Genomic DNA, 16558 nt, shown 5'->3' on the forward strand with positions numbered 1-16558 from the left:
ATACTTGGAGCGCACATCATAACTATTTAAAGCAATGACAAGTTTAGCCGTTTACTTGCTGTAATAACGGGTGGGTCTGGCAGGGCTGGACAGTGAGGGAGAGAAGCAAAACAAAAGCAGCTGTGACAACTCAATCCCCGCACCAGGGCACTGACAGAACAACCTGTTGCTGTCAAGGTTACTATGGCCCGCCGGGAGTACAGGAGGCGAAAGAGGCCGGTATTCTGGCCTTTGCATCCCTGGTAGCCCAGCGAAGGATTCTTCTTCAGTGGAAGGATGCGAGGCCCCCAAGCGTGGAATCCTGGATCAGCGATATGTTGGAGAGGGTGAAATGTGCCTTGAGAGGGTCGGTACAAGGGTTCTTTTGGCAGTGGCAACCGTTCTTAGACTTCCTGGCTGAACGGTAGACATTGGTCAATGGCAGCAGCAACTCGGGGGGGGGGGGGGGGGGGGTTACTTTATTTTTGCTTTTGTTATTTACACTGAAGGGTCTGAGAGGGTGTTTAAGTCGGGGTGTTAATGTTAATTTATTATTTATGTACAGGGGGCGGGGGGTTATGGAGGATTGCTTTTCTAGACTGTGATTTGTACTTAACCCTGTTGGATTCTTTTTTCATTTTGTATTGATATTTTATGAAAACCTTAATAAAAAATTATTTTTTTTAAAAAGTTACTATGGCCCACTAGTTCCTTTCATTTTCAGTCCATCACTGTATGATGAAAGGTACAAAGTCTCCCTCTACAAAATTGAATAGTAACATTACTTTCCCCGTAAACAAAGAACAGAAGGACAAAAGGACACTAAGCTTCGGCAACATGGCAGGATTACCCAGGTTGCAAGACTGTACCCACGTTAACTTACATACTCCCCATAGCCAGCCTGGCATATTTACCTTTTAAAAGGGATTCCCTTCCTCCAACTTTCAGCTGGTTTGCAACAATAGACAGAGTGGATGTCTATGTCTCGGCTTGCATGAGTTAAGTGCTGAAATACTATTGGCAAAGAAGTCAAGGATTTTTATTTTATTTATTGGCTATGGATTATCGCTGGCAAGCCCACCATTTATTCCCCATTCCCAATTGCTCCTGGAAAGGTTCTGACAGCTAATTCCCCAGTAGAAGAGCCTGGATGGTCATCGACGTGGCCAGTCTGATCCTGCCTGATGAATCAGAGTTCCCTTTTAGAAATTTAATACTAGCTATTATTAATCTAGTTTAAACATCTGTAGCAGGAGTGAAATGAGAAAATTATATGAATGTAAGAGAATAAATTAGATTTTACATTAACATTTCTCACATTGCCAGTTCTCTCTAATTAATTTGACGTCCTCACCTCAGTATGGCAGCACATCAATGTTACTTCTCAATTCAAACCCATTCCAAATGATAACAATAGAAATGAAAATGGGGCCGTTTCTATAACTGGTGATCACACTAGAATTGAAAATCTACCTCCACATGCTTTATTCCTATTGTTATTTTCTGTGACTGGGAATGTTTTGTTATTCAGATGTATTTCATATCTAGCCCAGAAGTTTAAATTTTCTTAAAATTTTGAAATGTAACTCAAATATAAGACAATTCTCATATTTTCCAGGAGAAAATGAAAGATGTTTTAATTTTGCAGATGTAAATTTTGATAGCTTTTGGGGTACAACACCAACTCACAGTCCCTTTTTGAGCTTTCACGAAGTGGTTTCAAACACCACCTTGTCAGTTTGAAAATAAATGCAATTATTTTACCCTCAATAATGCTGCTGACACATACCTTAGTCATGGCTATGCTAAAAATATATGACCTTTCATGCATCAAAATATAATTTCATGGCATTAGAAACTGAGCTGAATTTTTCCCACTGATTGAAAATTTGGTCTCATTATATTATGCAACTCTTTAATTGTTCATGTGTACATTAAATGCTACTCAAAATTAATCAAGATATTCACCTGTGTAACTTTATCTGTTGTCCATCACAGCCAACTGCAAAAATACAAATTAAAGCACTCAAACAGCCATGTCATCAGAGATAGCCTGCGGAGGGCTATTTGCAAAATCGACCAGGTACTTCGAGATTTGGGAGAAAAAAAGAGAAGGCCAAAAGATAAAAATTGTCAAACTTAGTTCTCTGATTAACCAGGCTGAAGAGAAATGATACAGCTACGCAAAAAATATGAAAATGTTGTTCAAGTTCGCAATGAAAGGTAATCTGTCAAAGTGGTTGTCGATTATATATAAATATTTTGTTTTTAATTGTTTGACCCGAGATTGATCATAAAAAGAAGAAAGCTGACCTGGATAATGTAATGTGAAAGATATTAGCAACTTCTTGACCAGACCTGCTGAGAGATTAAGTAATATCTTTGAAATATTGACTTGCATTAGGATTGCTCTGCATGACTTCCGGGTGCGGCGATGACCAGCTAAGTCGCACGTTTCGGCAGCTCCCGGTTGGAACGGACTTTTGGGCTCTTAATAGGAGCCCCATCGGCAATTTTAACGGCAAAATAACACTGTGCGGTAATCCAGAAGGGAATCCCCCCCGGACACGGATGGAAAAAAGAGAGGGAAGTAGCCGGATTGCGGTGGATCCTCAAGAGCAGCGGCCAGGAAGGCGGGCACCAAAGCAAGATGGCGTCGGAAGAAGGCAGTTTAATATGGGGCCCTGACCAACAAGAGTTCCTGCGGCGTTGCGTAGATGAACTCAAAAAGGAGATGAAGAAGGAGCTGTTGGCCCCGATATTACCAGCGATTGAGGGGCTAAAGGAGGAGCAAAAGACCCAGGAACAGGAGCTTCGGGTCGTGAAGGCAAAGGCTGCTGAGAATGAGGACGACATACAGGGCCTGGTGGTGAAAACGGAGATCCACGAGGCACAACACAAAAGATGTGTGGAAAGGCTGGAGGTGCTGGAGAACAATGCGAGGAGGAAGAACTTAAGGATTCTTGGTCTTCCCGAAGGTGCAGAGGGGGCGGACGTCGGGGCATATGTGAGCACGATGCTGCATTCGTTAATGGGATCGGAGGCCCCGACGGGTCTGCTGGAGGTGGAGGGAGCCTATTGAGTTATGGCACGAAGACCGAGGGCTGGAGAAATTCCTCGAGCAATAGTTGTGAGATTTCTCCGATACAAGGACAAAGAGATGGTCCTCAGATGGGCCAAGAAAACCCGGAACAGTAGGTGGGAGAATGCGGTGATCCGCGTGTATCAGGATTGGAGTGCGGAGGTGGCGAGAAGGAGGGCAAGCTTTAATCGGGCCAAGGCGGTGTTGCATGAAAGGAAGGTCAAATTCAGAATGTTGCAGCCGGCGAGACTGTGGGTCACACATCTAGGGAAACACCACTATTTTGAAACGGCAGACGAAGCGTGGACATTTATTGTCGAGGAGAAGCTGGAGTGAGCGGGCCAGAAGAGAAAGAACGTTTGGGACAAAAGTGGGGGGGTGAATTTGTGGGATGAAGGAGGGAAAAGGGGGAAGAGAAGACTTCCCAGATTGTTAAATCTGCGACCCTGTAACTTCTCTCTCTTTCCCATGTCGTGGGGGAGGGGGTGAGAGAGGATGAAGAACTGTGGGTGCTGGCCATTGGGGCGGGGCCAAAAGGGAAGCGCGGGCTTTGTTCCCGCGCTATGGTAATCATGGCGGGAACAGGGAAGCAGGAAGGAGGGGGCCTCGCACAGTGTGAGCCGAGGTCACGGGGGGAAGCCGAGGTCGGCCAGAGTTTGCTGACTTCTGGGAGTAACATGGGGGGTGCAATTACGCTAGCTTGGGATCTAGCGGGGGGGGGGGGGTTAACTGGGTTGCTGCTGCTGGGGAGAAGGGGGAGCTGGTATGGGGGGGGGGGTCGGGGCGGGGGGGGCGCCGCCTGGGGGGGATACAGCTACATGGGAACCGGGTGAGGAGCTGGATTGAAAAAGGAAATGGCTAGTCATCAAGGGGGGGGTGGTAAAGAGCCCCCCAACCCGGTTGATCACGTGGAATGTGAGGGGGCTGAACGGGCCGATTAAGAGGGCACGGGTACTCGCACACCTAAGGAAACTTAAGGCAGATGTGGTTATGCTTCAGGAGACGCATCTGAAGCTGACAGACCAGGTTAGACTTCGCAAAGGATGGGTGGGGCAGGTGTTTCATTCGGGGCTAGATGCAAAAAACAGGGGGGTGGCCATACTAGTGGGAAAGCGGGTAATGTTTGAGGCAAAGACTATAGTGGCAGATAGTGGGGGCAGATACGTGATGGTGAGTGGCAAACTGCAAGGGGAGGCGGTGGTATTGGTGAACGTGTATGCTCCGAACTGGGATGATGCCAATTTTATGAGGCGTATGTTAGGACGCATCCCGGACCTAGAGGCGGGAAAGTTGGTAATGGGTGGAGACTAATATGGTGCTGGACCCAGGGCTGGACAGATCGAGGTCCAGGACCCGAAGGAGGCCGGCTGCAGCTAGGGTGCTTAAGGATTTTATGGTGCAGATGGGAGGAGTAGATCCCTGGAGATTTAGTAGATATAGGAGTAAGGAGTTTTCGTTTTTCTCCTATGTACATAAAGTATTTTCACGAATAGATTTTTTTGTTTTGGGAAGGGCACTGATCCCAAAGGTGACGGGGACGGAGTACACGGCTATAGCCATCTCGGATCATGCTCCACACTGGGTGGACCTGGAGATAGGGGAAGAAAAACAACAGCTTCCACCCTGGAGAATGGACATGGGATTATTGGCAGATGAGGGGGGGTGTTTAAGGGTGAGGGGGTTTATTGAAAGGTACTTGGAAATTAATGATAATGGGGAGGTACAGGTGGGAGTGGTCTGGGAAGCACTAAAGGCAGTAATTAGAGGGGAGCTGATATCTATTAGGGCACATAAAGGAAAGCAGGAGGGTAGGGAAAGGGAGCGGTTGTTGAATGAACTGCTGAGGGTGGACAGACAATACGCGGAGGCACCGGAGGAGGGACTATACAGGGAAAGGCAAAGGCTACATATAGAGTTTGACTTGTTGACTACGAGTAAAGCAGAGGCACAGTGGAGGAAGGCACAGGGTGTACAGTACGAATATGGGGAGAAGGCGAGTAGGTTGTTGGCCCACCAACTGAGGAAAAGGGGAGCAGCGAGGGAGATAGGGGGGGTGAGAGATGAGGAGGGGGAGATGGAGCGGGGAGCGGAGAGAGTGAATGGAGTGTTCAAGGCATTTTATGAAAGATTATATGAAGCGCAGCCCCGGGACGGGAAGGAGAGAATGATGTGCTTTCTGGATCAGCTGGAATTTCCTAAGGTGGAGGAACAGGAGAGAGTGGGGCTGGGAGCACAGATTGAGACAGAGGAAGTAGTGAAAGGGATTGGAAGCATGCAGGCGGGGAAGGCCCCGGGACCAGACGGATTCCCAGTTGAATTCTATAAGAAATATTTGGACTTGCTGGCCCCGCTACTGATGAGAACCTTTTAATGAAGCGAGGGAAAGGGGGCAGCTGCCCCCGACTATGTCAGAGGCAACGATGTCGCTCCTCCTAAAGAAGGAAAAAGACCCGCTGCAATGCGGGTCATACAGGCCTATTTCCCTCCTGAATGTGGATGCTAAGATCCTGGCCAAGGTAATGGCAATGAGGATAGAGGATTGTGTCCCGGGGGTGGTCCATGAGGACCAAACTGGGTTTGTGAAGGGGAGACAGCTAAATACAAATATACGGAGGCTACTAGGGGTAATGATGATGCCCCCACCAGAGGGGGAAGCGGAGATAGTGGTGGCGATGGATGCCGAGAAAGCATTTGATAGAGTGGAGTGGGATTATTTGTGGGAGGTGTTGAGGAGATTTGGCTTTGGGGACGGGTATATCAGGTGGGTACAGTTGCTGTATAGGGCCCCGATGGCGAGCGTGGTCACGAATGGACGGGGGTCTGACTATTTTCGGCTCCATAGAGGGACGAGGCAGGGATGTCCTCTGTCCCCGTTATTGTTTGCACTGGCGATTGAACCCCTGGCCATGGCACTGAGGGGTTCCGGGAAGTGGAGGGGAGTACTTAGGGGGGAGAAGAACACCGGGTATCTCTATATGCGGGCGATTTGTTGCTATATGTGGCGGACCCGGCGGAGTGGATGCCAGAGATAATGCGGATACTTGGGGAGTTTGGGGATTTTTCAGGGTATAAACTGAACATGGGGAAAAGTGAGTTATTTGTGGTGCACCCGGGGGAGCAGAGCAGAGAGATAGAGGATTTACCGTTGAGGAAGGTAACAAGGGACTTCCGGTACCTGGGGATCCAGATAGCCAAGAATTGGGGTACATTACATAGGCTTAATTTAACACGGTTGGTGGAACAGATGGAGGAGGATTTCAAGAGATGGGACATGGTGTCCTTGTCATTGGCAGGTAGGGTGCAGGCGGTTAAAATGGTGGTCCTCCCGAGATTCCTTTTTGTGTTCCAGTGCCTCCCGGCGGTGATTACGAAGGCTTTTTTCAAAAGAATTGAGAAGAGCATTATGAGTTTTGTGTGGGCTGGGAAGACCCCCGAGAGTGAGGCGGGGATTCTTGCAGCGTAGTAGGGACAGGGGGGACTGGAACTACCGAGCCTAAGTGAGTACGACTGGGCTGCCAATGTTTCAATGGTGTGTAAGTGGATGGGAGAAGGGGAGGGAGCGGCGTGGAAGAGAATGGAGAGGGCGTCCTGCAAGGGGACTAGCCTGCAAGCAATGGTGACGGCGCCGTTGCCGTTCTCACCAAAGAAATACACCACAAGCCCGGTGGTGGTGGCTACATTGAAAATTTGGGGGGCAGTGGAGACGGCATAGGGGAGCTTCGGTGCGATCCCCGATAAGAAACAATCATAGGTTCGTTCCGGGGAGAATGGATGGGGGATTTGGAGCATGGCAAAGAGCTGGGGTAGTACAACTAAGAGATCTATTTGTAGATGGGACGTTTGCGAGTTTGGGAGCGCTGACGGAGAAATATGGGTTGCCCCAAGGGAATGCATTTCGGTATATGCAATTGAGGGCTTTTGCGAGGCAACAGGTGAGGGAATTCCCGCAGCTCCCGACGCAGGAAGTGCAGGATAGAGTGATCTCAGAGACATGGGTGGGGGACGGTAAGGTAGCGGACATATACAGGGAGATGAGGGACGAGGGGGAGATCATAGTAGATGAGCTGAAAGGGAAATGGGAAGAAGAACTGGGGGAGGAGATTGAGGAGGGGCTGTGGGCGGATGTTCTACGTAGGATAAACTCATCGTCCTCATGTGCCAGGCTAAGCCTGATACAATTTAAGGTGCTACACAGGGCGCATATGACTGGAGCACGGCTTAGTAAATTTTTGGGGGTAGAGGATAGGTGTGCGAGATGCTCGAGAGGCCCAGCGAATCACACCCACGTGTTCTGGTCATGCCCGGTACTACAGGGGTTCTGGGTGGGGGTGGCAAGGGTGCTTTCGAAGGTGGTGGGGGTCCGGGTCGAACCGAGCTGGGGGTTGGCTATATTTGGGGTTGCAGAAGAGCCGGGAGTGCAGGAGGCGAGAGAGGCTGACGTGTTGGCCTTTGCGTCCCTTGTAGCCCGGCGCAGGATATTGTTAATGTGGAAGGAAGCCAAACCCCCGGGGGTGGAGACCTGGATAAACGATATGGCAGGGTTCATAAAGTTAGAACGGATTAAGTTCGTGTTCAGGGGTTCGGCTCAGGGGTTCACCAGGCGGTGGCAACCGTTCGTCGACTACCTCACAGAAAGATAGAGGGAATGGAAAAGAAGTAGATAACAGCAGCAACCCAGGGGGGAGGGGGGGGGGGGGGGGGGAGGAATCGGACGGACTCTCAGGGATGTTATTGTATATGTATAGGTATTTGGTATATGTAATTGTATATTGGATTGTTGGACTGTATTTTTGGAGAGTATTTATTTTGGGCAAGGCAGTTGCCATTTAGTTTAGTTTTTTTTGTTTATATATATTTATTATTTGTTTAAAACTGGCCACGGTTATTTATATTGCTTTATTGTTGTGTAAAAGAAACACTACGTATTGTTATGTTTGGCCAAAAAACTTGAATAAAATATATATATTTTTAAAAAAGGATTGCTCTGCATAAAATTGAGATATCTGATGAAAGGAAACATTGTCAACAAAAAAAGGGGATTTCTGAAAAGGAAATTATGTAGAAATGTACTATTGTCATATCCATGTCACTCATTTCCTTCCTCTTTCTCATTACTACGTACAACTAACATGTATTTTATTAGCATGTATTAACGTATATTCTCTGCAGAAAAGCAGCTGTAAGTATAAAGTGGTTTGAACTCACGGCTCCTTTTTCGCTAAAATAACAAACACAGAAAAATACACTGTACATTACAAGCTGTATATTTCCAACATCTTAATCACAATAATATTTCTTCAATTAACATCAAACTGGATATTGCCATTCCATTATTAATAACGTGCTAAATAACAGGCTAACAAGATCCGTTTCTCAGAAATAGCACGTTTAAAGCTGCACTTCGCTGCAATTTTAATAGTAGGTAGTTAATTGTAGAGAAAAGCTGGCAGTTTCCTGTTTTTCATTGTAAGACGAATTTCCCCACACCACCCACTTCCCGTATACTTACAGGACAGTTTTAAGTGAAAAAAATGTACTTAGCTTCACCTAAGTTTTGACTGTCAATGCTGTACCTCCAATCAGCTGAATTATATTAAACTGGAAACAGCATTAGGGCACAATTAACATCTGTAATAGAGATTACCTGAGGATATTGATAGACAACACAGCATAACTCATCATCAGGATGTTAACAAATTCTCTACTTTGCTAAATTCTCTGGCTGAACCTTTTTCTAAATCAATGGTTAGACAATTTGTGATTTGCAATGCAATATTTAGGACTTCAAGATTTAAAAAATCTGTATTTTTAAAGATGTGTTTTTCCATCTGTAAAAATTGCCATGGTTGGTGATTATCCTTAAAGAAGATAGTTTTAAAACTTTGTTACATATCCGAATTAGAACTAATGGTATTATTAAACTGCATGACAACATTGTGTGGGTTATTCAATAAGACACAGAAATATTCAGTCTTCTCCTTTAATATAAATTAGTCTGGTATGTAAGCTGTATTTAGTTCACTGTGCGTGGGTGCAAGTTAGATAATTGACTGCAGAAGCTGGCATGCCCGATTCACTGGTCTCTGGATTTAAACACCGTTTTACACATTTTTGAAAGCTATGCTACACGTCTCATTACTCCTCAACGCCATGGAAATTAATGATAACAACATTATTGTTGAAACCTATGATTTGACTGAGCTTTTCTCTGTATCACTGCTCACATGTAAAATAGGTGTGATATTGTTCAAGTGGCCTGGCTGGCCTTTAAGTGTTGGTTTCTTATAAATGTTTAGCATTTTCACTGTTGGTTGGGAAAGTTTGCATAATATTTAATGCATACAATGTGTTAACGGACATCTGGATAAAACGGATTTATTGAAATAACTTGCATGGTAAAATGTACAAGATGCACTCTGAAACGCGGGACAGCCTTCAATATACCAAGCCTTTTTTGACTAGTCCCGCTGATCAGTGCACGGTGGTAGAGGATTTTGCGAAAGAAATGTCCGTCATGGAATGGACGATGTTTACCCAGAGTCCATAGTGTCAGAAAAAACGCTCTATCCTTAGGATTGAATCCTAGTGCAGCTCTGTCTCAAGTACAGAACAGTTTATCTGATGCTGTAAAGAACTCAGACAACAAAAGCTGTTTCTAGTAGATAAAAATATTTTTTGCACTGTTTGTATCTATAGCTGAATTTAAAAAAAAACATTTATATTCCAAACCAAAGTAAACAAAATACGCACAAAAACGTACCACAATCCACAGTTTGACAAATGTTTCTCATTTTCACCCCTTAACACCCCTCCCAACTGAGCTCCCCCCCCCCCCCCCCCTTCCCTACCCACTGGTGACAAACAAGGGACAGGAATGTCAGGAAGAGCACCCCCTTCGCATTAAATACCCTTACCAGTAGGGGCCCCAGGTCTCCCAAAAACGTTTTATAAAATTCTACCAGAAAATTATCTGGGCCCAGGGCCTTCCCTGCCTGCATCGCCCCCATACCCTCCATCATTTCCACCAGTCTAATGGGTGCTCCCAACCCCTCTACCAGGGTTCACAAGGTTCCCTGTGGAACTCCAACCCGTCCAGGAATCGCCGCAATCCCTCCCCCTGGTCGGGGGCTCCGATTTACAAAGCCTCCTATAAAACTCCTCAAATACCCCATTTACCCCCAGTACTACTCCAGCCCTACTGTACTTCACCCTTCCAATCTCCCTCGCCGCCTTCTGCTTCCTGAGTTAGTGGACCAGCATCCTACTAGCCTTGTCCCTGTACTCATACACTGCCCCTCTGGCCCTCCTCTGGGGACACCGAATATCTCCTGTCCACCCACAGAATCTCGTACACCATCTCTGCTTGCTCCTCCTTCTCCCTATGTACCCAGATCGATACGAACTCCCCCCTAATCACTGCCTCGAGTCCCTCCCACAGCGTGGCGGCCGAGACCTCATCTGTATAATTTAGTTCCTCAGACCCCCGAATGGCACCCTCACCCGCTCACATACCTCCTCATCTGCTAACAACCCTGCGTCCAGCCTTCCCTGCGGGCGCTGCCCCCCGATCCAATTGCCAAGTCCACCCAATGCGGCGCGTGGTTTGAAACCACGATCGCCGAGTACCCCGAGTCGACTACTCCCACCAATAACGTCTTACCCACCACATAAAAATCAATCCGAGAGTACACCTGTGCACATGGGAGAAAAACAAAAACTTCTTCGCCCTTGGACTCCCAAACATCCATGGGACCAACCCCCCCATGCGCTCCATGAGTCCCTTCAGCTTCTTCGCTACCGCCGACACCCTCCCCGACCACGGGGCTTGACCAGTCTAACCCTGGATCAATGACCGTGTTAAAATCCCCTCCCATGATCTACCGGTGCAATTCCAGGTCCTGGATCTTCCCCAGCACTCACCTCATAAACTCCACATCATCCCAATTTGGAGCATAAACATTGATCAGGGCCACGAGCATCCACTCCAGCTTCCCACTCACCATCAAGAACTTTCCCCCGAAACTGCTACCATATTCCCCACCTCAAATGCCACCCGTTTATTTATCAACACCGCCACCCCCACCCTGTGATTTCATGTCTAATCTTGAATGAAAGACTTGCCCACCGTTTCCTTAGCCTTGTCTGATCCCAATCTTCAAATGTGTTTCTTGTAAAAAGGCTACGTCCGCCTTCAAGCACCTCAGGTGCATGAAGATATGTGACTGTTCAACTGGCCCATTCAGCCCCCTCACTTTCCATGTGACCAATCTGGTCGGAGGGCACCCTGTCCTCCTCCCCAACCGTCAGCCATACCCCATCATAGGCCAGCCCCTGGCCCATGCCACACAACCCTCCAGGCCCTCCCTCTGATGTCCACTGTCACCACTCCCTGCTATGCAATGCCACAACAACAACACCTTTGTCAGCAGCCTCCCTCCCCTTCCCTTAAACAAAACAACTATCCTATCCTCCTCTACAACACTAGTCGCCTGATCACCCCCCCCCCCCACTGCGCTCGCGTTAACTAGCCCGCCCAGCTAGCCTGGCAGCCCGCCCCAAGGCGCCTAAGCCTCCTACCACCCGCTGATTCCCCTCCTGCCCGTTCGCACACCTCACAAACAACAATGAAACAAGAAAAAAAAAGCGCACTCGCCCTCAGTCGCAACAAAACATCTCGAAGGAGAAAAGTTCTCCTTCAACCAACAAAAAAAAAATGATACAGGTAAAAACGGACAGAAAAAGCACCCATCTTGTCATATTCCTCCACAGTTCAATGTCCTCCTTCTCCTGCTAGTTCATTGTCTCTTTAAAAGCTCCTTTACCTCCTGTGGTAGTATGCATTAGGGGTCATGTGGGACTGTGAAGCCGTGATGCTATTGGCTGACAGATCCCGGGTCCTGGTTGGCTGTTGATCCCTAGCTCCGCCCTGAAGGCGGAGTATAAGAACCTGGGCTTCTCCCCGCAGCTCCAGTCTGTTGCTGAACTGCTGGGAACAAGTCACGCTTAATAAAGCCTCATCGACTTCATCTCTATTCGTCTCTCTCGTAAGTCATTGTGCGCTACAATTTATTAAGCGTGCTTAAAGGACTATGGAGCTCAGGATCGCCCCGGAATGCCTGCGGATCAACCCCCACGCAGTGAACGCGGCAGCAGTTTTTAAACACTGGCAGGCTTGTTTCGAAGGCTACCTCCGAACGACCCCCGGCCGGATCACAGAAGACCAGAAACTACAGGTCCTGCACTCAAGGGTAAGCCCGGAAATTTACCCTCTCATAGAAGACGCAGAGGATTTCCCGACGGCGCTCGCAGCACTGAAGAGCGTCTACGTTCGTCCAGTGAACCAGGTCTACGCACGCTACCAACTCGCAACGAGACGGCAAAGTCCCGGAGAATCGCTAGAAGAGTTCTAATTTTGGGACGGGGCTGCGGCTGCCCGCCGGTAAACGCGACGGAACACACGGACATGTTAATTCGCGATGCGTTTGTGGCAGGTATGAACTCTCCCCAAATCCGCCAAAGACGCTTAGAAAAAGAGTCGCCAGGACTCTCAGAGGCACGGGCCATTGCAGCTTCCCTAGATGTGGCCTCACAAAACGCCCGCGCCTACGGCCCCGACCGCGCGGCAGCCCCTTGGGCTCCATGGACCCCCGTCGCGACAAACCCCCTCCCCCCCCCTCCCTCACAGGCTTGCGCGGTTAAGACGCCAGACCATCCCGGGGGGGCCCGCTGCTATTTCTGCGGGCAGGCGAAACACCCCCGGCAGCGCTGCCCAGCCCGCGCAGCAACTTGCAAGAGCTGCGGGAAAAAGGGCCATTTCGCGGCTGTGTGCCGGTCCCGGGGGATCGCCGCTGTCCCCGGAGAAGAAAGAGTCCAGCGCATCCCAAACGCTCCCCAACCCCCCCAGCGCCCCATGTGCGACCCGCGGGCGCCGCCATTTTGGGTCCCAGCCACCACGAGGGGAGGATGGGCGCCGCCATCTTGTGACCCCCCCAGCCATGTGCGATGCATGGGGCGGCCATTTTGTCCACCCCCGACCACGTGCGATCCGTGGGGGCGGCCATCTTGTCCACCCCCGGCCGCGTGCGATTCATGGATGCCGCCATCTTGGATGACAACAAAGGACCCCAGCATCGACGGCTCCATGGGGTCCGAAGAAGACGCTGAGACACCACGACCACATCTGGCCTCGGTGACGCTGGATCAAGCACGGCCCCGGACGCTCCAGACGACGACAACAACGGTGCTGATCAACGGACACGAGACACCTTGCCTGATCGACTCCGGGAGCACCGAAAGCTTCATCCACCCCGACACGGTAAGACGCTGTTTTTTGACCATCCGTCCCAGTACGCAAAAGATTTCCCTAGCTGCAGGATCCCACTCCGTAGAGATCAAAGGGTTCTGCATAGTGACCCTAACGGTGCAAGGAAGGGAGTTTAAAAACTACAGGCTCTACGTCCTTCCCCAACTCTGCGCACCCACATTACTGGGATTAGATTTCCAGTGCAATCTGCAGAGCCTAACGTTTCAATTCGGCGGCCCAATACCCCCACTCACTATCTGCGGCCTCGCAACCCTCAAAGTTGAACCGCCATCCTTGTTTGCAAACCTCACCCCGGATTGCAAACCCGTCGCCACTAGGAGCAGACGGTACAGCGCCCAGGACCGGACATTTATCCGGTCCAAAGTCCAGCGGTTGCTGAAGGAAGGTATAATCCAGGCCAGCAATAGTCCCTGGAGAGCACAGGTGGTAGTAGTAAAGACCGGGGAGAAGCAAAGGATGGTCATAGACTATAGCCAGACCATCAACAGGTACACACAGCTAGATGCGTACCCTCTCCCCCGCATATCCGACATGGTAAATCAGATTGCCCAATATAAGGTCTTCTCCACCGTGGACCTCAAGTCCGCCTATCACCAGCTCCCCATCCGCCCAAGTGACCGCAAGTACACAGCCTTCGAGGCAGATGGGCGACTATACCACTTCCTAAGGGTCCCATTTGGCGTCACAAACGGGGTCTCGGTCTTCCAACGGGAGATCAACACGGGTTACTGGCCACGTTCCTGTATCTCGGCAACGTAACCATCTGTGGCCACGATCAGCAGGACCACGACGCCAACCTCCAAAAATTCCTCCAGACCGCAAACGCCTTGAACCTCACATACAACGAGGACAAGTGCGTGTTTAGCACAAACCGGCTGGCCATCCTGGGATACGTAGTGCGCAATGGGATAATAGGCCCCGACCCCGAACGCATGCGCCCCCTTATGGAATTTCCCCTTCCCCACTGCTCCAAAGCCCTGAAACGATGCCTGGGTTTTTTTTCATATTACGCCCAGTGGGTCCCCCAGTATGCAGACAAGGCCCGCCCACTAATACAGACTACTACCTTCCCCCTGTCGACAGAGGCTCGCCAGGCCTTCAGCCGCATCAAAGCGGATATCGCAAAGGCCACGATGCGCGCCATCGACGAGTCCCTCCCCTTCCAGGTCGAGAGCGACACCTCCGATGTAGCTCTAGCGGCCACCCTTAACCAAGCGGGCAGACCCGTGGCCTTCTTCTCCCGAACCCTCCACGCCTCAGAAATCCGCCACTCCTCAGTGGAAAAGGAAGCCCAAGCCATAGTGGAAGCTGTGCGACATTGGAGGCATTACCTGGCCGGCAGGAGATTCACTCTCCTCGCTGACCAACGGTCGGTAGCTTTCATGTTCGATAATGCACAGCGGGGCAAAATTAAAAATGACAAGATCTTAAGGTGGAGGATCGAGCTCTCCACCTTCAACTACGAGATCTTGTACCGTCCCGGAAAGCTGAACGAGCCGTCCGATGCCCTATCCCGCGGCACATGTGCCAACGCACAAATAGACCGTCTCCAAACCCTCCACGAGGACCTCTGCCACCCGGGGGTCACTCGGTTCTACCATTTTATAAAGTCCCGCAACCTCCCCTACTCCGTGGAGGAGGTCCGTACTGTCACCAGGAACTGCCACATCTGCGCTGAGTGCAAACCGCATTTTTTCAGGCCAGATAGAGCGCACCTGATCAAGGCTTCCCGCCCCTTTGAACGCCTCAGTCTGGATTTCAAAGGGCCCCTCCCCTCCACCGATCGCAACACATACTTCCTGAACGTGGTGGACGAGTACTCCCGTTTCCCTTTCGCCATCCCCTGCCCCGACATGACAGCGGCCACAGTTATTAAAGCCCTTAGCACTATATTCACACTGTTCGGTTGCCCCGCATATATCCATAGCGACAGGGGGTCCTCCTTTATGAGTGACGAGCTGCGCCAGTTCCTGTTCAGCAAGGGCATAGCCTCGAGCAGGACGACCAGCTACAACCCCCGGGGGAACGGGCAAGTAGAGAGGGAGAACGGCACGGTCTGGAAGACCGTCCTACTGGCCCTACGGTCCAGGGATCTCCCTGTTTCACGGTGGCAGGAGGTCCTCCCGGACGCTCTCCACTCCATCCGGTCGCTGCTGTGTACCACCACTAACCAAACGCCTCATGAGCGCCTCCTTGTCTTCCCCAGGAAGTCCTCCTCCGGAACGTCGCTGCCGACCTGGCTGGCGGCCCCAGGACCCATCCTGCTCCGGAAACATGTGCGGGCGCACAAGTCGGACCCGTTGGTCGAGAGGGTTCATCTCCTCCACGTGAACCCGCAGTACGCCTACGTGGCGTACCCCGACGGCCGACAGGACACGGTCTCCCTGCGAGACCTGGCGCCCGCCGGCAACACGCACACCCCCCCGACACCGATCACCCCCTCCCTGCCACCGGCACACCCCGCGACCGCCCCCTTCCCAGGAGGATCGGTCCTCCTCCCATGTTCGACCAGGAGTGAAACAGAAGCAGACACCGAAAAGCTCCCGGAGACGACAACGCGGGAACAAGCACCTGCACCACCACCGGGGCTGAGGCGATCAACAAGGAAGACCAGACCGCCCGCTCGACTCGTGGCATCGGTGTAACACAAGAATGTTGTGGACTTTAACGAGAATGTTCTTTTTCCTCTTACGAATATTGTAAATAGTTCACAAACCCTGTACATAGCCCAATGTAGGGCAAAGTGTAGAGCATTGAAAGGACATGCCAAAAATTTTCTCCTCCCAGGACCAGCCTTGTAAACCCCTACCACCATGCGAAGCACCACCCCGCCGGGTTCATTTTTAACAAGGGGTGAATGTGGTAGTATGCATTAGGGGTCATGTGGGACTGTGAAGCCGTGATGCTATTGGCTGACAGATCCCGGGTCCTGGTTGGCTGTTGATCCCTAGCTCCGCCCTGAAGGCGGAGTATAAGAACCTGGGCTTCTCCCCGCAGCTCCAGTCTGTTGCTGAACTGCTGGGAACAAGTCACGCTTAATAAAGCCTCATCGACTTCATCTCTATTCGTCTCTCTCGTAAGTCATTGTGCGCTACACCTCCTCTGGTGTTCCAAAATAATGTTCTTGGCTACTTTGAAAGGCACCCAGAGGCGAGCCGGGTACAACATCCCAA

The 16558-nt window shown here is 50.2% G+C and overlaps 1 protein-coding gene across 1 annotated transcript in view; it reads left to right on the plus strand.

Moving 5' to 3' along the window:
- ccdc146 (coiled-coil domain containing 146) overlaps positions 1 to 16558 on the plus strand; it is a 176333-nt gene that overhangs the window by 126752 nt on the left and 33023 nt on the right. Inside the window, 3 exon segments of the mRNA XM_072471338.1 lie at positions 1974 to 2083; positions 2085 to 2142; positions 2145 to 2202. Of these exon segments, the coding sequence (XP_072327439.1) occupies positions 1974 to 2083; positions 2085 to 2142; positions 2145 to 2202 (226 nt within the window).

Source organism: Scyliorhinus torazame, chromosome 13 (assembly GCF_047496885.1).
Source record: "Scyliorhinus torazame isolate Kashiwa2021f chromosome 13, sScyTor2.1, whole genome shotgun sequence".
In the NCBI taxonomy this organism is placed as follows: domain Eukaryota; kingdom Metazoa; phylum Chordata; class Chondrichthyes; order Carcharhiniformes; family Scyliorhinidae; genus Scyliorhinus; species Scyliorhinus torazame.